Source organism: Porcisia hertigi, chromosome 3, assembly GCF_017918235.1.
Source record: "Porcisia hertigi strain C119 chromosome 3, whole genome shotgun sequence".
Lineage (NCBI taxonomy): Eukaryota > Euglenozoa > Kinetoplastea > Trypanosomatida > Trypanosomatidae > Porcisia > Porcisia hertigi.
In genome coordinates, this window is record NC_090562.1 from 296,903 (window position 1) to 322,145 (window position 25,243).

The 25,243-nt window shown below is 62.1% G+C and overlaps 4 protein-coding genes across 4 annotated transcripts; all 4 read right to left on the reverse strand.

Moving 5' to 3' along the window:
* Positions 1 to 921: 921 nt before the first annotated feature.
* Positions 922 to 8,064, reverse strand: JKF63_07766 (uncharacterized protein; the record flags this gene model as incomplete). Its single annotated transcript, XM_067903697.1, has 1 exon — positions 922 to 8,064. The coding sequence occupies one exon, from the start codon at positions 8,062 to 8,064 to the stop codon at positions 922 to 924; it is 7,143 nt and encodes a 2,380-aa protein (XP_067759897.1).
* A 1,208-nt stretch (positions 8,065 to 9,272) lies between these two features.
* Positions 9,273 to 12,578, reverse strand: JKF63_07767 (uncharacterized protein; the record flags this gene model as incomplete). The annotated part of the gene is made up of 1 exon (XM_067903698.1): positions 9,273 to 12,578. The coding sequence occupies one exon, from the start codon at positions 12,576 to 12,578 to the stop codon at positions 9,273 to 9,275; it is 3,306 nt and encodes a 1,101-aa protein (XP_067759898.1).
* Positions 12,579 to 13,320: 742 nt separating this feature from the next.
* JKF63_07768 (uncharacterized protein) lies at positions 13,321 to 21,198 on the reverse strand (the record flags this gene model as incomplete). The annotated part of the gene is made up of 1 exon (XM_067903699.1): positions 13,321 to 21,198. One exon carries the CDS (start codon positions 21,196 to 21,198, stop codon positions 13,321 to 13,323), a length of 7,878 nt encoding a protein of 2,625 aa, XP_067759899.1.
* Positions 21,199 to 22,335: 1,137 nt separating this feature from the next.
* JKF63_07769 (uncharacterized protein) lies at positions 22,336 to 23,850 on the reverse strand (the record flags this gene model as incomplete). The annotated part of the gene is made up of 1 exon (XM_067903700.1): positions 22,336 to 23,850. One exon carries the CDS (start codon positions 23,848 to 23,850, stop codon positions 22,336 to 22,338), a length of 1,515 nt encoding a protein of 504 aa, XP_067759900.1.
* Between the last annotated feature and the right edge of the window lie 1,393 nt (positions 23,851 to 25,243).

The following is a 25,243-nucleotide window of genomic DNA, read 5'->3' on the forward strand; positions in this document are numbered from 1 at the left end:
ATTGCAGTTAAATATGCAGGAGGCCCCCCTTTCTAAGACATGCTTCACTCTGTGGAGTTCGTCCTCCCTCCCACTCCCTGACAGAGGAGTCTGACCAGGACTGGTGGTGGTGGTGGTGGTGGTGGACGAACCCATTTCTTTGCTGCTTTGATTACTGTGTGTGTGTGTTTGACAGCTGATGGTGGTGATGCAGGGGCACCACATATAGGTGTATCAGCGGTGGGTTGTTGTGGTGGTGGTGGTCGCAGGGGGGGGGAGAGGGGGAGATGGGGAGGTGGAGGGACACACCTATACGTACACACACACACACACACACCAATGCAAACGGATAGAAAAAATGAGGAGGGTGAGTGGCTATCGACTCCCACCAACACAAAGCAAATTAATAGCATAGTCAAAGTCGCAGAGAGGATCGCACGGGAAGGCGCACATGCTGCGCGGAGGGAAGTGAGGGTGGGGGAGAGGGGGAGAGGGGGAGGAGCAGGGCGGGGGCGGAGGGAGAGGGGGAGGGGCAGGGCGGGGGGAGAGGGGGAGGAGCAGGGCGGAGGGGGGGAGAGAGGGGACGTCATAAAGCGGGTGGTTCCTCAGAGCAAACACTGCATGGAAAGCCACCAGACGCCGTGTCAACCACAAGTGCACCCTAAAGTCCGTGGACAGCTCTGGAAAGGGAGGGAGGAGGAATGGGTGTGGGGTGGTGGTGGTGGTGGGAGAAGCCATCCATGTGCAGCGTTGGGCGAGGATGTCCCCCCCCCTCCCCCACTACCCCCAACGCAGACCTCGAGAAGTCGGAGCTAAGATGACGGTGGTGTGGCACTGTCGTTGCGGTAGGATTGACCCCTTCTCTCTCTCCCCCCAGGTGCGGCTGCCTCGAGAAGTACTGCGGCACAACAACAACCCGCTTGGGGGTTGGGGGTTTGTGTTTTAGCGTGCATATTTTCCTTGTTGTTCTCCAGGGAGCTGGAGGTCGCCCACCTCGCGGATGGCCTCTTGGATCTCCGGCAGCACCGTCAGGGGGGAGCGTGTCATCTTCTCCGGGAGCGCGTCTGGGAGCAGCGGATGCACCGTGATGCTGTCCTTGACACCGACTTCGACGACGCAACCTTTGGGGATCCGGATGGTTGGCGACAGCTCTGGGATGAGATCCATAAAAAATGAGAGGACGCCCTGTGCCGGAACCGCGGGTGCCACAACAAACACGGGAGACTGCGAGCGCATGATCGCCATGAGCGCCGGCTCCAGGCGGACGTTCACCTGTCGGAAGCTCTCACCATTCGGTAACGGAATGCCGTACGCCAGGCGCGGGTCAACGCCGTCCGGGGCGCGCTGGAGGTGTGCGATGGCTTCTTCATGCGTGGCGTAGTGCATCGGTGGTGGCAGGGGTGCCGACGACTGGCCCACAGCCGGAAAGGTTTTATTTCTTGGGTCGGGGTTGTTGTGTGGAGCGCTACCGGTGGCCTTGACAGGCCTGGGCAGCTTCAGTGATGCGGTTGTATCCGCCAGACTTCTAGTCTCCAGTGACTCGGGCTGCTCTTGCCGGTCCGCTGCTGCTGCTGCTGTTGCTGTTGCTGCTGCTGCTTCGGCCTTTGCGTCGCCCGCCATGTCACCGTCATCCATGTCATACAGGAGCGTAGACAGGCGGGGGTACCTCTTGCTCACCCACGCGGCGGTGTGGCCACTAAAGCGACCAAAGTTGATGTTGTCGAGCCCCGGCACCGGGCAGAGCACATCGTCAGCGACTTCCTCCTCGCCGCTGTCGTCGTCCCGCATGAACTCAGCCACCGCCGCCGCCACGCTGGATGAGTGACCGTTGACAGCCGTCACGCCGCCGTCGTAGCTGTCGCGCAGCTGCGCAGCCGGCGGCACCTCGGCGTGGTCCACATCATCTCTATTCATCGCTTTATTGGTGTCAGGCACTGCGCTGCCTGTTGAGTGATACGATGCCGCATCGGGAGGAGTAGCGGTCACCGAAACAGCAGGGCTGTGTGGGTGCAGCCGACACGGTGGTCCGTCTGCGCTTGGCACTAGGGTGTCCTGTTCGCTGCCCTCCGGGGGAGGCACCACATTGTACATCGAGGATGGCAACTCGAGAACTTTCTTTGGTGCCTGTGACATCGACGCTTCCCTCCCTGTGGTTCCGACTTGATCTACGAGCGTCGCGCTCGACTTTGTGGCTGCGGCTTGCTGTTGTGGCGCATGCGTGGGGGCCTTGAAGGTGGGAAGGGCACGACCCCCCGATACGCCGTGACCGTTCGCATTGCCGACCGCTTGCAGAAAATGAGCGCCTTCCTCTTCCATGGCGCCATCCATCAGTGGTGCCAGCGTGCTCAGCACGCAGTAGTTCGTGGCGTGCAGCACCACCATGTGCGGGACGTATCGATCCTGAATAAAATTCTTGAGCGCTATCGCGTAGGCCTCACCGCGGGCCGTCAGCCGCTCCTCACCACCGTAGACGTGCTGGCTGTCCCCAACAGTCTCTCCCGGCAGCGCTACGTAGATGGGGAAGGCGATGGGGTGGAGGTTCATGAGGAAGAACGCTATGCGACTACCCAGACCATTCTGCACACGATGGAGGATGACGTGGTGCTTGATGTTGATAATCTTTATGTACGGCATCCGTTCCTCCGGCTCGAGTGTTTCATAGACCTTCTCGTAGTTCAGGATGCGGTTCCGAAACTCGGCAATCACCGTGCCGACGTCCTTCACATTTTTGAAATCGTCATTGTCACACTTGCTGCGCAGGATGTTCTCCATCACGATGGCGTCGTCGGTGCAAACAGACTCAATGAAGAGCAGCCGGTACGGCAATGCATGCCGCTGTGCCTCGCGCTGGAAGTAGTCCGACAACCACGCACGCCGCTTGCGCGTTGTGTTCGTCGCATCGAGAATGCCAACGGCCAGCGAGTAGGAGGCAATGAACTTGACGAGATCCTCGCAGGCAAGCTCCGCCATGCGCTCCCGCAGCTGCGCACCCTGCGGGTTGTTTGGGTCAAAGAAATCAGCACCAGCGGTCTCCTCGACACCGAGCAGGTGTCGCCGATAGTTACCTGCGTTGAACACTTTACACGGGACACCCTTCCAGTTCATGTAGCGCACGAGCCGTTTGCTGATGAAGCTCTTCCCTCGCCCTGGGAGTCCCACCATACATACGATCATCGAGACGGTGTCGCTGACAGTTGTGTAGCTCGAGTGGTCCAACGCAGACAGATCCGCCGGCTCGTCCTGTACTTCCCCCAGACAGAGCTGCTTCTCAACGGGTGGTCGCTCGGCCGTCGTTGGTGCCTCCGCTTTTTCTGGCGTGGCTCCAAGCGCGTTGACAGGCCGGCGGCTCGCGTTGGCTGGATTAGCCGGTGCGAGTGCATCTGAGGTGGCACCTGTGCTCCACGGCGTGGACAGCGCCGCTGCGGCAGGATGAGAGGCGTGCTGTGCCACGTGGTGGTGGTGGTGGTCCGTCGTCACAGTGCTGCTCCTCCGTTCACTGCTGCCGCCTGATGGGACTGACAGCCTAGTCACGGCGGCCTCCGTCGTGGTTGGCTCAAACACGTCACGCGTTTCTGCAAGCGGCGCCGAGTACCTATCCAAGTCGAATTTGACCTTCGACTGCCGCATGTTGATGCGCATGCCACCTGCGGTCATTCGAAAGTGGTGGTGGTGCTCCTCAAGCGACTGCTGGCCCATGTCACGCAGCGAGCCGGCTCCGGAGCCGGCCATGGACCCTGTGAGGTCCTCCAAGCTTTTATGTGCGCCGCCCACCATTGGAGTGACGGGGGTGGTGCCTATTGTCGACGCTCTTGTCAGGGTTGTGGTCGTCAACACGGGGTCACTGCCGCCCCGGTCGCCATTCGACCTGTCGTGTGTGTCACCTGTAAGAAGCATCAAAGGGTGTAGCATCCGTGTTGGGGGTACGTCTTTCTCTGCATCCAGCGCTTCTCTCCGCGACTCCGTTGCTGAGAAGCGGTTCTGTGGACGCTTCAATGAGCGCAGAAGCATCGGCCGGTGTTGCGCACTACCGCCTGACGCTGTTGCCACAGTTCCTGAGGTGAACATTGCTGCGGTGGTCGCGCTCGTGGCTGCAGCTCGCATTGGATGCGTTGGGAGATTGGTGGGCATCTCACCAGGAAAGCTTCCAGTCTCCTTGAAGTTGTTGCGATCTTTACGGTTGTGTCGCAGGTCTTTCCTTGTAGTGGGCGAGCGCGGGATGTTACTCCACAGGAAGCCGGACGACGCGGAGCCGAAGCCGCCAAGAAAGCTGGTGGAGGCCTCGTCCTGCAAGGGATGCGGGCGACCCTGGGGGTTGTGGACGATGCCGTCGACGTCGGGGTCTGCGAGTGACTCTTCCCCACTGTGGGGCCATTTTTCTATCGTGGCGGCAGCGGCGGTCGCCGTGGTTTGGGTGAGGGACATGGCGGTGCTCGTCCGTGATGACGGCCGCTGCGTTGTCGAAAGGCGGGTCTCATAGCTGACGCTCTCTTCTACCCCTCCCGCTAGGTACGGTGGTGCCGACACCACGGGCCGCCTGTGGGAGTCGTCGTCACCGCCAGCGCTGCTATTACCGAAGCTTGTAGTGGGTTCACCTATACTGACTGCGCTGGGCGGCGGCGCCATCGGCTGCGATGCGGGGCTGCGAACACCCGAAACAAAGGTGGAGGGGCGTGAGGGACTGCTGCTAGAGCAGGCGGAGAACGGCACAGTCGGGGCAGAGCCAGCGTTCGACTCCGCTGCTATGAGGCCGCGGGAGTGAGCGGCTGCTGTCGAGTCTAACGAAGACAGAAAGACTGGCCGCTGCGGTGAGCTGCCGTGCGGGATGCTGTTGTGCCGCCACCGCGAGGCTGACATGGGCATGAAGCTCTCGTGTCTCGTTAGACTGCTGTTGGCTCCCCTCGACTTCCCCGTCGCTTCCGACCCTTCCTGGGGCGCGGAGTTCTGCGGCCCAGTCGACTGCGGCAGCATCCAGCGCGACGCTGGGCCACAGATGCTGCCGCTGGCCAAGGAAGAGCGCAGCGGTTTCGATGTCGTAGATGGCGGGGCACTGACAGCCACCGCAATATCACCTGCAGCAGTCACTGCAGGGACGGCATCGACACCTCGCCCCGGAACAGGCGGCGATGTATCACCTTCACTCCAATTCGCACCGTCTGTAGTGTGTCCCAGAGCGGCATCCATGGAGGGATTGGGGTCAAAGTTTTCTGGTATGCTCGGCGAGGGTGTGGACGCCACTGTGGAACACGAGACCCAGTGCTGCTGCTGCTGCTGTCGGTGTTGCCGACGGAGAGGTAGCAGCAGCGTCGGCGACGACTCCAACAGCTCACGGTGCTGCTGCGCGGGGGTGCTGCTCTGCGTAGTCGAAGTGGCGGTCCACAAGGTGGATGAGCTAGCCGGGGCCTCGGCAGGAGAGACGCCGAGCGGCGCAGCACCCCAGGCTGGCGAGTTGGATCGGCTCGGGTAGACTTCAGTGGCAACGGAGCCTTCTTCCGTGGTCGGTTCCGCACCGAGAATGCTCGCACACGGACCATCGTCGCCTCGGCTGCTCGTTGCACCCCCACCAGCACCGCTGTCGTTGTTGAAGTGTTTGTTGCGGATTACGGTGAGCAGGTAGTGCGCAACGCCGCTGTGCCGGTTCGCCGCGGCGCAGTCCAACGGGGTGCGCCCGCTGTAGTCCACAGCAACAACGTCGGCACCGAAAGAGAGGAGCACATGCACAATGGTCTGATTGCCCTCTCCGGCCGCCACATGCAGCGGTGTGCAGCCGTTGTAGTCGCGGTCATTCACTGAGCAGAGGCCCACCTGGAGGAGGTACTGCAGCTGCGAGGCATTGCTGGCGCGGACGAGAGCGAATATGTTGCGAGCGGTTGCTTCTTTCTGCAAGACTCCCAGTTGTTTCTGCAGCCGCTGTCGTCGCAGCTTGAGCTCAGACACCAGAGCAGACTTGTTCTGCTGCGTGAAGATGGATGCGTTGAAGGAGCCGCGCATCGAGGCACCGCCGGCGGTGAGGAGGGAGCCGCTGAGGAGCACCGAGGAGTTGTTGTTGTTGTTGTTGACCGAGTTGCCCAGGACACTACGCTCGTGTAGAATAGGTGCCACGCCCGCTGCACCGGCGATGCTGCCGTTGCTGAAGGTCTTCATGTCGGTGCTGCTCAAGCCCCAGTGAACATTATTGGTGACACTGTTGATGCGCTGGCTCTGAGCAGCGCCAGCGCCAAGCGGATCGATCGGGCCGTTCGTCTGCTGCTGTGGCCCTGGCGACTGCGAATGCCCGGCCATGCTGCTGACACCCACACCGTCCGACACCGTCACTGAAGTCATGCAGGCTACATATGAGGGTGCAGTGGATGAGCACGTCAGCATCGCTGCTCGGCTTGCCGGCTCAACGACGGCGCCTTCACCAGCCTCGATGCTCTGCCGTAGGAGGGCTTCTTCTTCTGCTCGGGTTGCGACTGTCATGCGGCGGCGCCGTGGCTGTCCTGCTCCCAGAGGGCAGAGGGCAGGAGTGCTGCGGGTGATGCCGATGGCCGCCATTGAGGCTGCTGCCGAAGCGCTTGTCGACATACAGTATGTGGCGGGGCTGCGAGGTACGCTCTGCGCGCTGCCCGCAAAGCAGTATTGGGGGCTATCACTGGGCACGCCGTCAGCCAGAGCGCTGCCGCCGCCACTGTGTGCAAGACTGTCGGGGAGCTGATGAGGAGGCTCCATTCGCGGCTCTGTGCTAGTGAAGGCCCGGTCCACGGCTGCTGCTGCTGCTGATGCCACAGCCGCGGTTGTGCCTTTGTGGGGCGTGGCATTCGTGAGGGTGCACGTGATGCCAGACGTCTGAGGCGAGTGGGCTAGACTGTAGATGCGTCTGTCCCCCACTGACGCGAAGCTGACAACGCCCAGAGTATTACTGCAATCGTCGTCAACGCGCCCGGGTTGGGCTGTTACTGTTGAGCGCGGCTGCTGCTCCTGCTCCTGCTGCTGCGCTGCGTCGGTGACGGCGATGCCTACTTCTGGCTTTTTAGTATTGGCACCAGCGCTGCCGAGGGCCTCCCCAAGGCGAACCGTCTCAGCAGAGGTTGGCGTAGGTAAGACGCGCAGAAGACCAAGGCTGTGCCCAGCCTCCTCAGTTTGCAACTGAGGTAGGGCAAAGCGGTTCAGCGCACTGGACGAGTTGCCAGGGGCCGCGGAGCCCACCGATGCTGCGGGCGGTGTCGCGGTCTTAATACTTTCGGGCAGCAGCGGCTGTGTGAGCGGGTCTTCGCGAGGCACCTCTCTGGTTAATGCTCTTGACGCTGCTGCCACCTTTTTATCAATCCCTGTCCTTGTCCTGAGCGCATTCGTGGTGAGAGTGCTGCTGCTGCTGTTGTTGTTGTTGCCGCTCAGGAGCGGTGTGGGTAAGGGGGGGTGATCCACCTCCACGGAGGTCCTAGCACCGGGCAGCGCCACTGGCGAGCTGCCTTCGCCGTGAAAATGGGGCGTCCTCGGGTCCCGCATGACACTGTCACTACTGCCTTCTCTGGTTTGGTTGTTGCTGCTGGACACCGGCATCACGTTTGTCGGAGAGCAGAAGGCGGTCATGTTGCCGGTGGCGGGGGAGTTCGGCAACACAGGCTGCGGGGGTTTTGTGGACGACGGAGCCCTCAAGGCCGTGCTTGGGTTCAACACCGATTTCTGAGCTCGGGCGGCCACCGCCGCTCCCATTGCCGCCGTTGTCGGCACCTTGGCGAACGGTGGTAATGGGCGAGCGTTGCGGCCACGTCGTCGGTTCACCGCGCCCCCGCCCGAGTCGGTGACGGCTCGACTCTGACGGCAGCGGCTTTGGGGATGCTGCTGTTTCTGGAGGGGCGCTGCTGCCTCCGCCACACCACTGCTGGCGTCGTGGTCACGCGTAGCGAGGCCCGCCACCGTGCTTGCGTGTGATGTGCTTCTGCTGTATGTTTCCATGGCGCTAGAGGTTTCGTGCGCGTGTCCAGCGCTGTCCTTAGCACTACCGCTGTTGCTGTGGTGCGGCCCCTTCGGGCCTGTGGAGAGGCGATCGTGTACATGTGGTGCGAGCTCGATGTCTTCCGGGCTAGGCGGGCTCTCCATCAACATTTTTCTTGTCAAACACTCGTGGTGTTGCAGAGGCGCGTTGCTGAAGCGCACGGGGGATGCAGCACCATCTTGATGCAGCGGCTGCGACTGTTGCGATGGACGATGCTCGTGTACACCGTCGTCATGACCCTGACTGACATCGTTGTCGTCTGGGCGACGCGAAGGCCCCACGGCAGGTGAGGCGCTCGTCTGACTCATGTAAACGCGTCGCAGGGGGTGTTGTGGTTGCTGTTGCTGTTGCTGTTGTGGTGGTTAGTGGGTGTGTGGTTGGTGAGCCGCACAATACGAGAGAAAAAAACAAATGGAGTGATGATCGTCTCCGTCCACTCACACCAAAGATGAGTTGTGCCTCCCACACACACACACACACCTGCCCCCTCCCCCCTCCTCGTTTTTTTTTTTTTAGTGACGGAGCGAGGAGAATGAGCGGGATGATAAAGTGGCGGTGGGTGACTGGGCAGTGCTCTGATGATGACGACTGCGGGAGATGCCAAGAGGGGAGTGAAGAGAGAGAGAGAGAGGGGGGAGGCCAATGATTCATGTATGTATGCCCGTATAAGGTGCCGCTTATGTGTCCATGGCAGAGGGTGGGAGGGGTGGGAGGGAGGGGAGAGGAGAAGTAACAGCGATGGTGATGTAGAGAGTGTAGTAGAGAGGCTGGTCGAGGCACACGCGGGGATGGGGGAGGAGGGAGGGAAGAAGGTGTGGGGGGGGGCACACACATACACACACACACACACACACACACGTGTCTTTATCTCCCAGTTCCCGTGGTGTCTACCCTGGTCATGATTACCGGTGACGTCAAGAGACTTCTAGATTGGCTGTCACAGTCCGCATCGCGTGTGGCGAGACAGTGCGGTCGATGACTATAGCCGTAACGGCTGATTCAATTGTCTGAGAGCCGGCAGCACAGGTCTCACAACTTCGCCATGTGGTGCCCTCCTCCCCCCCTCTCATTCGCCATTAGGTCAGTGAGGGTCAGGTGAGATGCTCTCACGTGTCAATGTTGACACATCACTTGGACTGCGCCACGTTGCCGACACATGTCCCCGTCACCGCCGGATGGGTGGCCTGGGCATTGGATCTTTTTTTTTTTGGGGGTGGGGCGGCGGCGTTCGTGGAGACGGGCTCGCCCCTCCCCTCCCCTCCCCTCCCCTCGCCCGTCCACATCATACAGTCGTCAAGGAAAGAAAGGGCAGAGGAGGCTACAGGAAGAGGTTCAGCAGGAAGGTGAGCCAGAGCACCGCCATGCGTGTCGCATAGATCGCTGTCAACACGCGCCAGAGATGTCCAGGCGTACCCTCGGCGTCCACTTGCAGCGGTTCCTCAGAGAGGATAGATGCATCTGGCACGGCGGCAGGACGTCGGCCACCGCCACCGCCGCTCATTCTCAAGGGCGTCGACGTAAAGTTGGCGACTGTCCACGCGTGGGGAAGGACTACCTCTCCGCTACTGGTCCTCCGCGGCGGCGGTACGGCGGCGGCCGAGCCCCACGACGCCGGCTGCGCCAGCCACAACAATTCGATACTGCGTTCGTCGACCAGCGCGATCTCAGCCACGGTCAGCACTAACGCTGCGACCACGCACCAGAGCCGGGGCTTGAGTAGAAGATAGAGGTAGGGGGAGACATGTACGACCGGTTCGGTGTGGCGGATCCCTGGGCTCCAGGCTGAGGCCAGTTCATGACCAGTGGCCAACACGTTAACTTCCCACGTTGCCCCGCCTCGAGCCCCACCGGCTCTTTGGCTTTTGGCGGCGCCTTCGCCGCGTCGCGCACAGAACATGCAGCTGGTGTGTGCCAACACATGCAGAGTGCTGCACAGCCACTTCGTGACACGTCGCTGGCTGTCGTCAAATGCACGCGTGAATGCATTGTTCGCAGAGAGGCTGCCCTCTAGCGGGTTGCCTGAAAAAAAAAGAGCCGACGACGACGACGGCTGCAGTGTGGGGTGGTTGACACCGGCGCCGCCGCCGCCGCCGCCGCCGCCTCGGTGTGCGGTCGGTGTGGTGGGCTCCAAGTCAGGGGCTGTAGACGACATCAATACGGAACGCGCTCCACGTGACGTAAAGGTTTCTTGGAGTCGATGCGGCTGCTCTTGTTGCTGCTGATAGCCTGGCGAGCCTGTCGCTGCGCGGCCCGTGCTGCTGCCATTTCCACGCGGTGACATGCACGTTGTGGCAGATGGGGGCATGCGTTGTGCCACGTCCCACGTTCCCCGACCCCCTTGGCCAGCGAGGCCGCTGTCTGCGTACAGGTGCGTGCCCTTGCTGTAGCGGCGGTGTGCGCCTGCGAGGGGGCTACCCAGTCCACTATCCCCAATGCTTTCGTTGTAGCTTGGTTCGTAGCTAGCGTATGCTGCCGTGTTTGTCCGACCACCACCACCACCACCGAGCGACATGCTCAGCCGACGATCGGGTGAGAGTGGCGAGCACGTTGTGCGAAACAGCGCCGAGGCGGAGGTCTCACCGAGATGACCATCGTTGCTTGTGACACCACCGAGGACATCGCTGCAGGACATGGTAGCTTGATGTGCTGTGCTCCCCAGCCTTCGCGTGTACTCAAGCCCTCGTGTACTGTCGTTGCCGGGGAGGCCGTTGCCGTCGGCACTGGTGATGCTGTTTCTGCGGTGCCCCCCACCGCCTCTGGTCAGATGACTCAATCCTGTTTCACTGCCCCTGTCGCTAGGCTGTTCGGTATCGTTGTGCTCCTGCTTCAGCCACCGCCGCCGCTGCGTCACCCAGTACTGCTCAGCAAAGCCCCACGGCAGCGGCGCGTACCCCGTAATGAACATCAATAGAGTTAGACAGAGGAGCAACGAGGCGTTGTATCCCTGGAGGAGCGTGAGGAAGAGAGCGAAGGCTGGGCGGCCCTGCTCCAGCACCGGGAACACGTGTGCGGCAGCAGTGTCCGTCTGTGTGGAGGAGACATCGGCAAAGAGTGCGAGCAGCAGCACCGCCGATGTGCCGCTGCCGGTGTGGGAGTCGGGGAAGGGAACCGTGATGGCAAGGAGCGTCAGCAGCGACACCCCAGCGGCGAAGGCGCTGAGAAAGACGTGTAGCCGCTGCAGGTAGCGCAACGTGGTCACAAACCGTTGGCGGTATGTCGCCGGATCGTGCGACCCGTACTTGTGAAAGCGAGACATGGCCGTACCGCTGCCATTCGCTGAGGCAGCGGTCGCCACCGTTCCCTTCAGTCTCCGCCCCCCACCCCACCGAGCAGCTTGACCTCCCCGGGGGCCGTAAAGAAGCCGGGTCCACCGTCGCGCAAGGCGAGCGTCGGTCTTTTCTTGAGCATGACGCAGGTCTGCCGCGACGGCGTACTCAGCCAGCAAGTCGGCGTGATGCGCGTGGTCGATGAAGACACCGTTTGGCTGCTCAACGTAGCGGTGAGCCCGTAAAGGCGGTCGTCCACCCCAAGGGTGCGACACCACGTTGTTGCTGTCCGTGACAGCCTCCTCTACTGCTGATCTGTCATTCACCTCGCCTTTCCCGTCGGCGCAGAGGCTACGGTCGGCGTCGCAAGAGTCACCATGAGCGACCTCCCTCCCGTTAGCAGCAGCTTTGCCACTGGCATCGCCCTCTCTGGGGGACCCGGGAGTTGCGCAGGATTCTGAGGAGTACAGCGCGGCCGCGTCTGCCGCCACCGCCGCCGAGGAGGCGGGCGGCCACCCTCTGCTGCCACGCGGTGCTTCGCGGCTTTGCAATACATTCACTGACGTAGTGCCCGCGCTGCCACTGCTGATCGCTTGGCGGCCAACCACAGCGACGTCCCCAAAGACACTATCTTCGCTGGAGTTCGGCAGGTCCGCTATGGTGGGCCGACTCGTCTGCGCCCCTGTCGTCGCGAGTGTGTCCCCCCCTCCTCCAGGCGAGTCCCCCAATTCCACTGATGGGTCGCGCCTGGGGGAGTGGTGCACCTTCCCCTGCGCCGTGGCCCCCGCAGACTTCGACCTCCGGTGAGTCACTGGTGAAGCCCTGCGCACAGCAGTGCGGCTAGCCACGTACCATGCCTTGAGCTCCGCAGGGACATAGTCGATTGGCTCGTCGTCGAGGAGAACGCCGTTTGAGGTGTTGCCGTGGCGTTGCCGTCGCGGGGGTGCGTCATTTGCACCGCGGCTGCGGTGCCCATCTCTCGACTCAGGGCCAGCCTGCACAAAGACGACGCTGTGCTCGTAGTCCAGAGCGCGACGTTTGCGGAGAAAGCGACGTTCTTGTTCGTCGCGCTGTCGCTGCACCCACTCCGCGTGCACCCGCGCGTCGATGTTTTTATGCTTGCTGCCGGTGAGCGCACGCATGATTCCTGGAGTAGACCACATCGGGTGGCTAGGGTCACCTGTCTGTGTACTGACCGCCTGCGTCCTCGACCCGGGCGCCACAAAGCCCTGCGGCATGCGGTAGTCCTCGTCGCTCTCATCGGATAGGGTAGTGGTGGTGGAGGAAAATTTCTCGACAAACAAAGTGGTCGGATCACGGTAGCCCGACGCGGCTTCCCCGGCGCGGGGGTGCTGCATGAGCTTTGGTCTCTATGCCGGTTGGTGCAGCCACTGCCAGCTTTACAGTGAGGGGATGATGCGGGCGCGCGCGCGTGTGTGTGTGTGTGTGTGTGTCAATCAGCAGCGCTGCTATCCAATCAGCGTCACCATGCATCTATGGGAAACAAAATCTTTACTTCTGTAAGCAGCAGTCACCTTGATTGGCTGCACCTGGTGGAGGTGAGATGCAAAACAACCGCGCCGGAGAGACCAGAGATGAGAAGGGGGTGAGGCGTGGAGGGGAGGGGGGGGGTACACAATGCAGAGTGCGGGTACCCACTAAACACACACACACACACACCACGCACTCACTGACGTGTGTGTGTGCTGGGGGGGTGAAGGGTGGGTGAGGGGAAGGGGGAAGGGGAAAGTCGAAAAAAATTGCAGCACGTGCGGATATGTAGACGTTTCAAACGAAAGGTCAACAAGAAGAGGGGGAGGAAGGGGAGGGGGGGGCGCACGACAGTCAGTGCCTCCAGTGCTGCAACTCTCGCGAGTACCACTGCGAGTGTTCCCGTATTTCTCTGGCATTGCGTTCATGCTGGATGCGTAACACCTGTGCTTGGGGATGTGGGCTGTAGTCGTACGGCAAAGAGCCGACGGCGGCGGTGGTGGTCGCGCTGGCGGAGAGGGGGCGTGGGGGGGGGGGGGGAGACGGTGTCGTGGACGCGGGAGGGGGTTCAACGTGGTTCCCGCGCATCGAAATGGGTTCATCGCCTGTTCAAGATAACATAAACGGGAGTGCCGAGGACGCGGGCGCGGCTTTGCCTATCGCAGATGATGCAAGCGTTCTGTTTCCAGCGGGGTAGGCGTGCGCCACTTCTCGAGTGTTGCCACGAGCGCCACCGTTGCGGCTGTGGCTACTCGTGGAGGTGCTGGTCAGGCTTATGTTCCCCCACGCAGCGGCGCTGTTTGACGCCGTCGGTTTTGGTTGGATAGCGCGTTGTTGCGGGGCACCGAGAACCTCTACGGCGACCGTTGTGCCCGCTACCTTGTCTCTTGCGCCCACGGAAGGCGGCCGTTTGTAGGCGTCATCCCCCACGTGCCTCGCCTCGCCGTTGTCGTCGACGCGCACATCGACACGAGAGCGTGTCGTCGAGGACCACGTAGGCGGAGGAGTGTGCAGCTCGGCAAGACTGGTGCGTGGCACAGCAGATGCCGTGAACGCTGGCGGCGGTGTTCTCATAACGGCTGTTGTCCCGGCGGAGCGCGCCGGCGGCGAGACCGCATGGGAGGTGTTGCCCACGCCAGATCCCAGTGGGATGTGGTCCATTCCAGAAGAGCTCTCCTCTGCCCGCGCCATGGTCGACACCTCAGGACGGTTGGCCTGCTGATGCGCACGCAGTGCTGCAGCCAGTGCTGCCTGGACTTCAGCTGAAGCACGAGGAGGGAGGAGGCGCGACGAGCCCGACGACGCCGCTCTGTTCACCCGTGACTCGTCAGCAATGCCGGATGTCAGAGAGTTTCGACCCGTTGTGTAGTGAGTCGTCGCCGTGCTCGACGATGCGTCGTCGCGCTGTCTGTCAAGCATCGGCCGCGCTTTGCGTATTGGTGCGTGCAGGTACATCGGCGGTCTTTCTAACGGTGCTCGTGATGAGACGTGGTGCGGCATTTGCGCGTGTGGTTCGCCGCTGTGCTCATTAGAGTGTATTCTCAACCGTCCCCACGCCTGATCGGTGGGCATCGACGACGATGACGTGTACGACGACGGCGTCATCGATGGCGACGACGACGACGTCGACTCCATGGACGTCGAGGAGCCGAGGTTGCGCGTGGAGGGGCGTGACACGGCGTGTCGTGTGATAGTGTTCGCTAGTGGTGTCTGGGCGGTGCCCTGCGCACGCGGTGTAATGACATGCTTCGCCGCTGTTTGCGCCGCGGCGGTGAGGCCCTCTACCAGGGAAGGTGAGGCGGCGGCTCTCTCCGCGCTGCGCATCGATGACCGCAGCTGTTGCGAGGCGCCAAACTGGCGTATCCACTCCAGGACATACCCCATCACCGGATCCCGCACGGGCGGCATGGAAGCGCCGCGCGTGGCAGAGGTCGACGGTGCTGCAACAGGCGGTAGTTGGGGCGATGGCGGCGCGCCCACCCTCGACGCCGTCGCTTCTGTTGTCTCCCCGTCTTCGTGCCGTGGTGCATCAACGACCGTGGTGGCCACCGGTTGCTGCGGCAAGGCGAGGTGGGGTTGAGTTGTGGGGATTGCGGCCCCCGAGGGTGGGGGCTCTGCCGAGGCATCTAGGGGCCCTGCGAGCGTTCTCTGGTGTACAGCGACCTTTGAAGCCTCGCGAAGCAGTTCGTGGGCGCGGCGCTGTTCCTCCTCACGGTCAGACAGACTGGCGCGCTGCAGCCTCTCCTGGTCAAGCAGCGCTGACTGAAGCAGATGCAGCATCGTAAGGTGCAGCGCGTCGTGCGAGGTCGGGCGATCCGCTGGGGGCGCTGCGTCCTGTCGATGAGCAGAAGCGAAGTTGACGTCACTTGGTACAGGGGGCGGCGGCGGCGGCAGCGGGGCTGCTGCCGGTGAGAGAGCGGGCGTGTGCTTGCTTTGCATCGCTGCATCCGCGACTGTCGGTGGCGACATCTCTGTCCTCTTCGCTGCCGCAACCACACGACACTCGGTTTCCACAATGACGTCTCTGCGGTCCTCGAGCGCCATCCATCGACTGGGAAGCTGCTCTTGCTGTATTGGCGGGTGCGGCCGAGGGCGATGCGGCGCCCCCTCCTCCACCTGCTGCTGCTGCTGAGAGCTTTGAGTGGGTGTGACAAAGACCGAGTTGTGCGACATCATTATGTTGCGCACCACAGGACTGAGGTCAACGACAACGCGCACTTCCTGCAAAGTTGGTTCGGCTGATCCCAGCGCCGCGGAGTTCGTGGCGTCGCGGCTGCCGCCTCGCGGCGGCGGCAGTACCACAGTCGCCGTCGCCGTGATCGCGTCTGCTGCACCCTGCCCGTCTTGTGCGTCGCTCGTTTTCGGTCCCTCCTGCTCGAGCGGCGTTGTCTCTGGCATTGGTGATTCATCTCGCAGCCACGCGGTGGACGCGGTGAGGGGGATCGGAACGCGTTCGCGAAGATCGACCTCCGCAGCCAAAGATGCATTCATGGGCGCAGCCTGCGCAGTTTGAGCGAATGCCGTTGTAGCCGTACTCATGGCGGCGCCCGTTGCGTTGGGGGTAGAGGCGGAAGCAGCAGCTCTGCTTGTCTTTCTGCCAGAACGGCAGTTCTCAAGGGCGGCGTCCACGGCTTCCTGCAGTGCTGCCTCCGCGAATGCGCAAGCCAATTCGGGGTCCAAGCGCCGTCCCCGCGGCGATTGTGCCCGCTGACGACGTGTTTTCGCTTCTTCAGCGACGCCAGAAGTGGTTCCTGCGCCTGCCTCGAGACAGCCAGCCAGCATGAGGCGCAGCAACTCGTGCTCCATGGCAACCATCACCTGACGCACCGGGTCTGCGTGCGACTGGTGGTTCTGCACCTCAAGTACACTCAGCACCGTCGCATCAACGAGTTGGCGAACGAGAGCATTGTCCCTCAGGGCGGCATCCATCCCCGTCGCCCTGCCCCTGCTTGCGGCGCCAAGGGATGGTGGGGTGATGAAGCATGCTCGTATCGCCGACAACCGTCTGCGCGCCTCTGTCAGGGCCCGCGCTTCGGCAGCCATGTGCGAGGAGACATGCACGCTTCCTCTCTGAAGAGCTGGGTTGTCACAGCCGAGCTCGCTCTCGCGATAGTGCACCGCCGCGGTGACGCTGGAAGGGCGGGGGATGGTTACAGCGGCTGGTGCCGCGTCGTCCTCCCCCCCTCCTTGACGATGCCGTCGATGTTCTGGGGCACTAGCGACCGCCGACAGTACGCCCGCGTCTTCCGTCGCGAGCGCCAGCGCGCGGCTCTCTACCTCGCGCTCCGCGGCGACATAGCGCGCCCACGCACGTGCGTAGTCTGTGAGCATCCCCAGCGGCGCCGACGCCGCGCTGGGGGCGTTTTGGGTCGCGTTGTTGGCGTCATCCCCGATGATGGGGCCGTCTGCTGCATTGATGAGAATCTCAGCTGGAGCGCCGAAGAAGACACTATCGCATGGGGGAAGGGAGCCGACCGCGTTTAGCATGGTATGCCCGTCGCCACCGCTTGCTGCTGCTGCTGCTGCTGCTTGTGGTGGTGACGGCGACGACGGGGCTTCATGGCGGAGGGCGCTGACGACACCAGCGCGGTGGTGCAGAGCCAACCGTAGTTGTGCGTCGGTAGCTTGCGGCATACACAACGCCGGCGTGGTCGCTGTGGCGGCGCCGCTCATCGCGTGTGTGACCTCTTCCAGCCCACCGACAGCAATACGCGGTGGGCTCAGCACCAAAAGTGGTCGCCCAACAGCGGGCTTACTGGCAGTAACACCGGCAGTTGCAATCACAGCGTCCGCTGTCTCCTGACCCCGGGCTGTTCCACTATGAGCGTCTTGAACCCCTTCATGAATGACCTCTGACCACGTACCACCGTAGTGTACTCCTCCTGGCGGCACGCCGCCACGGACGTCCACGCCACATTGCGGGGTATGTGCTGCCCACTCACTCTGGAGAGCACATACATGCAAGGGTGTTGTGCCGGTCTCGCTGGAGAGCAGACTCACAGCTTCCATGTCAAAGCGGCGAGGGAGACGGCCGCTGGCGCGGTTGGCGACGCCGCCGCAGCCAAGGGTGGCGTGCGGGGCTGCGCACCCCGGACGTCTGCCCAGGGAGCGCCCGGGCCACTTGACGTCTCCGCTTTTACTTCTTTGCGCACGCCTGGTGCTGCTGCCCCGCCGCGATTTGGCAGCTTCTCTCTTCACCATCTTCTTCCCGTTGGGGGTGCGCGCGTGACGTTCGACGCCTGTGGACGACGGCGACACCGAGAGTGCTCTGTGCGGGACAGCCGGGTGGAGTCGCTGCACTGCCGCTTCACCAGTGCTGGCGGATTGTGGTGCGTCGGGAGGGCCATGACGGCGGGGTTGGGCGCCGTAGAGGCGTGTCCCCTCCACGAGCCCGGCGTCACGCGCTGCCGCCGTCGCGCGTAGGTCAGCCAACTCGGCCGCAAGCGTAGCCGCGCCGAGAGCCTGTCGTGGGTGTGTGTCTTCCTCTGGGGGGAGGCACACGTGGAGAGGGAGCGTCATGCGTCCTTGCGTCCGCGGTCGTGGAGGCTGTGATCTAGCAGCGTCCCCAACGTACACAGCACGCAGCATCTCTATTCGATTTGTGGAGGGCTTGGGACCGGCAGCCCGCGATGGGATCACAGGTGTCGTGATGCCAGAGGTGTGGTGCCGCATTCCCTTGTCATCTTCTGCTGTCGGCGTGACAGCGCCGTCCGAGAAGTTCGGCTCTATGGGTGCAGCGTCTGCGGCCGCAGCGGGAGGCAGGGGTGGCATCCTTCTGCCCGCGTGCGGCTCTCGCGCACCGTCGTTGCTGTTATTTGATCGTGGGGACAACACGGAGGACGACGGCGCTGAGAGGGGGGGTGCGGTGTGCGTCGGACTGGTCGAGCGCCGCCGTGGGCTCAAAAGCTGTGCAGTGGGCATACCGGCATCGGACGGATCCCTCTTCGATGCAACGTCTGCACAGGGCGGGGACGTGGGCGTGTGGGGGGGCGTGCCGGCCGCGGCAGCAGCCACCTGTGAGGGATCAGGACTACCAGCTGTTTGCTTGCGCTTGCATGGCCGTTGTCGTCGACGATGCGCGGCGCCGCCGGGGGTCGCTGCCACCCTCGTCGGTGTATTCAAGGTCACATGCCCGCCTCTCCCAGGACCCTCTGCCATCACGTAGCTTTTCATGACGTCCGTGGCTCCTTCGAGCATTTTTTTCGTGGTGTGCTCATGTTGGGCACGCTGCCGCTGCGCTGCGGCCTCTTGCGAAGCGGCAAGCTGCTGAACGAGCGACTCTTGCTGCTGTTGCTGAAGACGGCACTCGCGCTGCAGAAGATGGACCGTCTCGCGATGGTGACGTAGCAGCTTATGCTGCTGGCTCTGGAGAAGCTCTGCGTAATGACGGCGCTCCTGTGTGCGTTGACGGCGCTCCTCTTGAAGCTGGCGGTCGTACATGGTGCGTTGACGGTCCAGCTCACTAACGTAGTGGTGCGTCTCCCGCTCTGCCAACTCGCGCAGCGCCATCTCGTATGGTTCCCGCGGTGCCATGGCGTCGCTGTGGACAGGGGGCAGTGGCCGTGAGGGATCCGCCGCTGCACCGCAAAGGCCGCGGGCAGCCATCGGTACAAACGCCGCCGGGCGTGGTAGAGATGTGAATAGCAGATGCTGGCGTTCCTTGTGGGCCTCTGCGGCCGTCGGCGGGCTCGTCTCCGCTCCTCCTCCTCCCCCCCCGCTTGCACCGGTACTGAACTCCACCGGCGACGGCTGCCGAGCAGCCATGAAGGACACCGTCGGCGAAGTCAGGCGTGCTTGCACGGCGGCATGGGCCGGCGCGCTCATGAGGCGGACATCGCGACAGACCCGCTCCAGAAGACGGCGCTGGCGGCTCAGTTCTTCTTGTAGCTCAACAGGAACGGCTGGCAACGCCGCGACGATGCGCTGCACGAGAGCGGTCTGCGCTGCCACATCCAGCGATACAGGATCTGAGCGAAGTAAAGGGGGCGGTTGTGCATAGGGCCGAGGCCCGCCTGCTTCGCCGTGGCCGTGTCTTTCTACCCGCTCCGTGCGCCGTCGGTCAACGTCGTTATTGTCCTGAGCGCCAATCACCGCTTCCACGGTTCCCGTGCCATCCTGTGCGCGATGGCTGCCGACGGCAAGCCACGTGGTGGCTGCATCAGGGGAACTAAGGCTGTACCGGAGGAGGTCTTGCAGCTCTGCCGGGGTGAGCCCAATCTCAGTTGCCGCTGTGGCCCACGTCGGGCCAGAGCGGAGTAGCGCCTCGCGCTTCCGTGCGGCTAGCGAGGGGTCACAGGCCACACCTGGCGCGCTTCGTGGACGGCGATGACGGCTACCGCTTGCGTGTTCGTCTCGCTCATCACCTCCTAGCCCTTCCTGTACGCTCTGGCTGCGGTGACCGGCGGGGTCGTACTTGGCATCACCATCACTATCGTCAAAGTACGCGTGATCGGTGTCATCCGAGGCCGCCGATGTAGTGCACGAGCGAGCCGTTCTGTCCAGGAGGCGCCGGGCGTAGCGAGTGGGGTCAAAGTCGGGCTGGCCACGCTGTTTTCTATGCATTTGCCGCTTCCGCCCCGGGGCCATGGTGCACCGTCCATCAATAACGTCGACGATCTCCGTGATGGAGGCGGTGGCCCAGTACTCGGGGCTGGTACAACTGAGGTCTCCCATACGGCTTTTGCGGGCGCTGCCCTGCCGCCTCCTGCGCCCCGCTGTTGTAGTGCTGCTTGTGGTGGCAGTCGATGAGGCTGACGAGAGTGTGGTGGATATGTCACAAGGGGAAAAGCTTTCGAGTCCTTCAGAGCTCCTGAGGGTCGCTGCAACAGGGTTGCCTGTCTTTGGTTTCGTCTCGGTCAGTGTCGCCGCCTTTTCTGAGCAATGCCCGTGTCCACGCAGGCGTCGCTGGAGGTCTTTCAGCTCTCGTAAGACCGCTGCGCTCTCAGCTGCGGGTGAAGGCACCGGCGGGGACGGGGGATGAGGGGGCGGTGTGCGCGGGGCTGTGGCGGGGGCGGTTGTTGCTCGTGATGGACTGGCTCGTGAGCCCACGGCATTGGGCGCGTGGCGTGGCAATGAGACACGGCTCTTGTTTTCTGAAGAGTCAGTGATAGTCGCTGGTGCCGCCTTCACCGCCATCTCAGCGTCGGCTTCGGCTTGCAGAAACTCGACCACCACTGCAGGCAGGGCTGCCGGTGAGGCGGCCGCCTTCCTCCGCTGTGGTGACTTCGTGGAGGCTGCACCCCTGCCTCTTGTCTGACACGGAGCACTGCCAGGGCGGAAGGCCCGTGTCACCACACGCGGCTCTGTCGTCGGCCTCCACAGACGCTCGCGGGTGTCGGCATCATACCAGTTTGTGACGGCGCCCACGGCGTCCCCCTCGGCCACCGTGCCGGGGCTGTCCCGTAGCAGGCGCGCGCGCTCTGCCGCCAACATCGACTGTGCCGCCGAATGCGTGGTCCGTCTTGCTGGCGTTGTTGGAGCAGCGAAGACGTCCGCAAACGTTTCCACCACATCGCCATTCTCATTGCCCACCAGCGCCTCCACCTCCTCCATCAATGCCGATGCAGGGGCTGCTGGTGGAAGCGGCTGGAGTCGCAATGCTTTTTGGTGAAGCGGCTGCCATTCCGAGTCCTCAAATGTGTCGCTATTTTCGACATCAGAGGAGTCATCACGGTCTCCTCCTGTCCGAGTCGCATCGGCGAAGCGCTCCGCTCGGTGCTGTGCCGGACGCTGCTGTTGCCGCACTGCGGCTCCGCCACCACGACGCCGGTGGCGCGCACTCGGCGCCACCGTTACTACGGCTGCGTTATCCCCCTTCGAGGCCACACCTGGGCTGTCATGCAAGTCGACAGCAGCGGCGATGCGAGTGTCCGTGGCTACTGCCTGCTGCTGCTGCGGCTGGCCAGCTTCAGGCATAAATTGTTCATCCAGGACAGCATCGATGAGTGAGCGGTGCGGCGATGCGGCCGACGACGTCCGTCTCGCCATCCTTGTCAGGCGGCGTGCGGCCCCTGGGTGTGAGGACCGCTGCTGCGTCTGTAAGGACGTCCTTCGAAGCGACTGCTGATGAGCCGCTGACGTTCCGCCATCACTGACGACAGAGGGCCCTGCGCTGCCCTTTGGGGGTGATGTTAAAGCCCTTGACAGTGGCTGTGGCGATGACGAGGGCTGTTGTGGCGGCGGCGCAGACTTCTGTGGCGATGAAGTGGTTCGCCTCTCCGTTATTGTTGCTTCTCGGGTGCGTTGTGGCTGCTGCTTTCTAGGTAATGACCCACATGCGGGTGAGGAAGAGGAGGGTGTTGGGTGCGCCCCGGCCGAAGCGCGAGGGCGACAGCTCCGCGCGGTGGTGGTGGCCGTTGCCCTGAGGTAATGTGCCGAGGAGTTTGTTGAGAGGAGGGACTTCTTGCGCCGGCGTGTCATGGGGGATGCAGGCAGAGGCAGCGGAAGAGGGGCATCCTGTTGCCCCACGTTCCATGCGTCCTGCAGACGTTCCTGCGGCCGCGACTGCAACTCGGTATCAGCAGGGGAGCCCAGAGATGGTGGCGACGACGACGAAGGCTTCACTACATCTGCTGGCACCTTGTCCACCGTTGAGGTCTTTTCTTGAGCATCATCGGCATCAATGAAGTCCATGATGCGGTGCGTCGATATCTGTTTTCGTGTGTGTGCGTGTGTGTGTGCTTGTGTGTGTGTGTGTGTGTGTGGATAGCATGGAGGGGCGCGTGATGTAAAATATGTTTCACGACAGAAAAAAAGAGAGCGGAGAGGCGTCGAGGTGAGGTGAGGAGAGGTGAGGTAAGGGGGTGGTGGTGGGTATGCGTGCGCGAGTGGCTGTCAGACGTCACTGAGGATGGCGCGGCGTGTGTGTGTGTGTGTGCCCAGGGGTTGTCCTGAGCACACACGGCCGAATCCCCCTTCCCACTTCGTCTCTCCGTCGGAGGGGCAACGGCGTGAAGGCGCATAGCCATCACTGCATCCGTTGATTGCCTCTCCTCCTCCCTCGACTCTCTCACTGTACACATGCACACCACAGGTGTACAGTGAGGCGAGGGAGGGAGAGTGGGTGGTGAAGAAAGAGAAAACAACAACAAACAAACAAAAAAAAGAGAGAAAAACATCAATGGTTTACTGGGACTTTCGAAGTTTGCTGGACTGCGACACCGGCCGTTCCGTTTGCCTGTGTTGCAGACTTGCCGCCATGATGGAGCGCAGCGCCTTCTGCTTTTCGAGTGGAACCGTAAAGATGGGCGCCTCGAGTACCGCCGCCGTCTCCCGCAGGACATTCCAAACGAGGTGGATGAATGTCACGAGGGATAAAAGAAAGAACTCGTACAACAGGATTTCTTCATCGAGGTCGTAGGCGAAGGTGCCATGACGGGTCGCGCCCGCACCGCTACCGTCCGTTTGGCCTCTGTACTCTTGTTGCTGCCGACGCCGCACTTGACTGACCTTGTGCAGATACGTGAGGCTGAGGTGTACACCAAAGAGAAGGAACGGTGCGAAGGTGCGACGGAAGGGGAAAAACTCCATGCTGCACAGGTGCGCCAGCATGAGATGAACCGCGAGCTTTGTGTAGAGCAGCCCGACTGTCCAACAAAAGATGCGCGGGTGTCGTCGGAAGACATCTTCCTGTGATGTGAGGAACCACACATTCGCCATGAGCGTCATCACAACAAGCGGGACCAGGCGTGAGAGGGCGTGCAGGAAGGGGAAGTGCCCACCACCGTGCTTCTGGAGCTCCTCCTTCGGCGTGGAACGGATGGCGCGGTAGACTTGATAAATGTTTCCAGCGCTTGTAAGCGCAGAGCCGATTGTCATTAAAAAAACCGCGATGGTGTTGTAGCGCACACGTAGAACTGCCTGGCTGCTGTCGTAGAGACGCAAAACAGATTTCTGCAGAACGCTGTGGCCAATGACCATCTCCTCGTGCCGCTGCGTGAGTGGGTTGAAGGCGAGGGGAATCCGCGTTGGCGGCGGTGGATGGGCAAGATAAGCGGTGCTGCAGTTGATGTTCAAGAGGAGCGGTAGCATCGCCGAGCCGCCTTGGTCCTCTTGCCATGTGAAGTACGGGCAGACAGTCCGCAGCACGATCGCCTCTACATCGAGGGCGGCCTGTGGCGCTGGCTGCCGAAGGACCTGCGGCAGCCAGCGCGACGGCACCTCAATCGCGTTGTTGTACCACCACTGCGGCCCCCCGATCCATGCTGTCCACAAATAGACGGCAATGGCAATAAGGATGCCCTCGTTGGGGCCATTAATGACGGGCAGCACGAGCACGCCGCGGTAGTACTCCTCCCAAGTGTTGAGGAAGAACACAATGACAGTGTTGAGTACGATCAGCCACGTCTTCCAGCACGGACCGGCCGAGACAGCGGCGGCGATAGACAGACCACCAATGATGCAGTTTATGGCGTCGCAGCCGTGATCCATGAGCAGCCCCAGGGGACTTGAGGTGCCCGTGCGACGTGCCTGATGCCCGTCCAGGTTATCGAGAAGCTGGTAGAGGAGGAGCCCCACAGCCGCGAGGACGCACACAAACGTGGGCGGTGGTGGGAGGCGCTCCTTCGCAAACGGCAGCACCGTCGTGCTTACCTCGTTTCGAGTGAGATAGTTGTCTGCCTTGACTGTCAGCTTTGGCATGTAATACACGAGAAGACTGTGAGTGATGCTCACCAGCACAAGGGCGGCAATAGTAATGGTGTTGGGTGCCAACCACACCGGCAGATGGTGAACCAGTTTTCAGCACAGAGGCCGCCACACGTGCTTGTAGATGTAACTGTGGTCTTCGCCACGGTAGACGTAGAGTGTGAGCCTCTCCTTGGCATCTGTGGGAAGGTAGGAGAACATATATATATATGTGTGTAGTCTACAGGGAGGCAGTGAGTGAGGCGTGACACCCCTCCCTCCCTCCTTCCTTCCCTCCCCGCTGGTGCAACGTGGCGTGCGTGGGTCTGTAGTTGGTGTGGATCACCGCACTTCGGCGTGTGCCCTTGATAGCTGCACGCACAGAAACTCTAACGGAGATGTTTGACAGGAAGAGAGGCGAATTGGGCGGGGTTGGTGGTGGTGGTGGTGGTGGAGAGGGAGGAGGAGGAGGAGAAGAGGGGTGAAGGGCATCATCAGGGGCGAATACAGAGACGCGTACATCATACCAACGCATACAGCTGTCATCCTAACGGGGTGGTGTGGTGGTGGTGGTGGTGGGGGGCGTCACTCACCAGTTGAGAGACTCGAGAAAAGGGGGTGGATGGAGGTGAGAACTCAAGGCACATCAGTTGAGCAACGTGGCCACAGAAATGCAGCGTGAACAGGCTGGGGTGCCGCAGCACAGGGGAGAAAGGGCCGAGAGAGAGAGAGAGGGTGGGGGTGAGTGAGTGTGTATATGGGGGAGGGAGGTGCGGGTCAACCAGCCGCGGAGCGCAACTCCGTCCCCTCCCTCCCCCTCGAAAAAAAAAAAGCAGATACCATAGGAATGACTTTATATACATACCGCCTACGGTGCACGTGAAGAGAACATGAAAGGGAGAGAGAGCGCACGAGTCTGTGTGTGTGAGTGTGTGTGTGTGTGCTGCATTCAAACGGGGTAGCACACACACACACACACAGACTCGTGCATAGAAGGGAAAAAAAGTTCTCTCGCAGCTCCAATTACATTTGAAGTGAGGAGGTGAGGGAGTCCTTCTTTTTTTTTTGGGGGAAGAGGGTGGGGAAGAGGGGGGAAGAGGGGGGGAAGAGGGGGAAGAGGGAGGGGCAATGGGGCAGAGAAGACATCGACGCATTTGACGAGGAAGGGGAGAGGGGGGGAAGGCGAACGCGAGGGGTTTGATGAGTCATTGCGATTGCTGTTGCCAACTATGCCGTCGCCGCCTTCACGTACAGGTAGGCGTGTACAGCGCGTGGGTTCCCTCCCTTCTCCCCCACCTGCTTTGCCTTATTCAGGTCAGTGGTGATGGTGGCCCCCGGAAAAGGAGGGGAGGGGGGAGGGGGAGAGGTCCATTGAACTACAGCACCAGAATTGGTGTGCTGGTGTCGG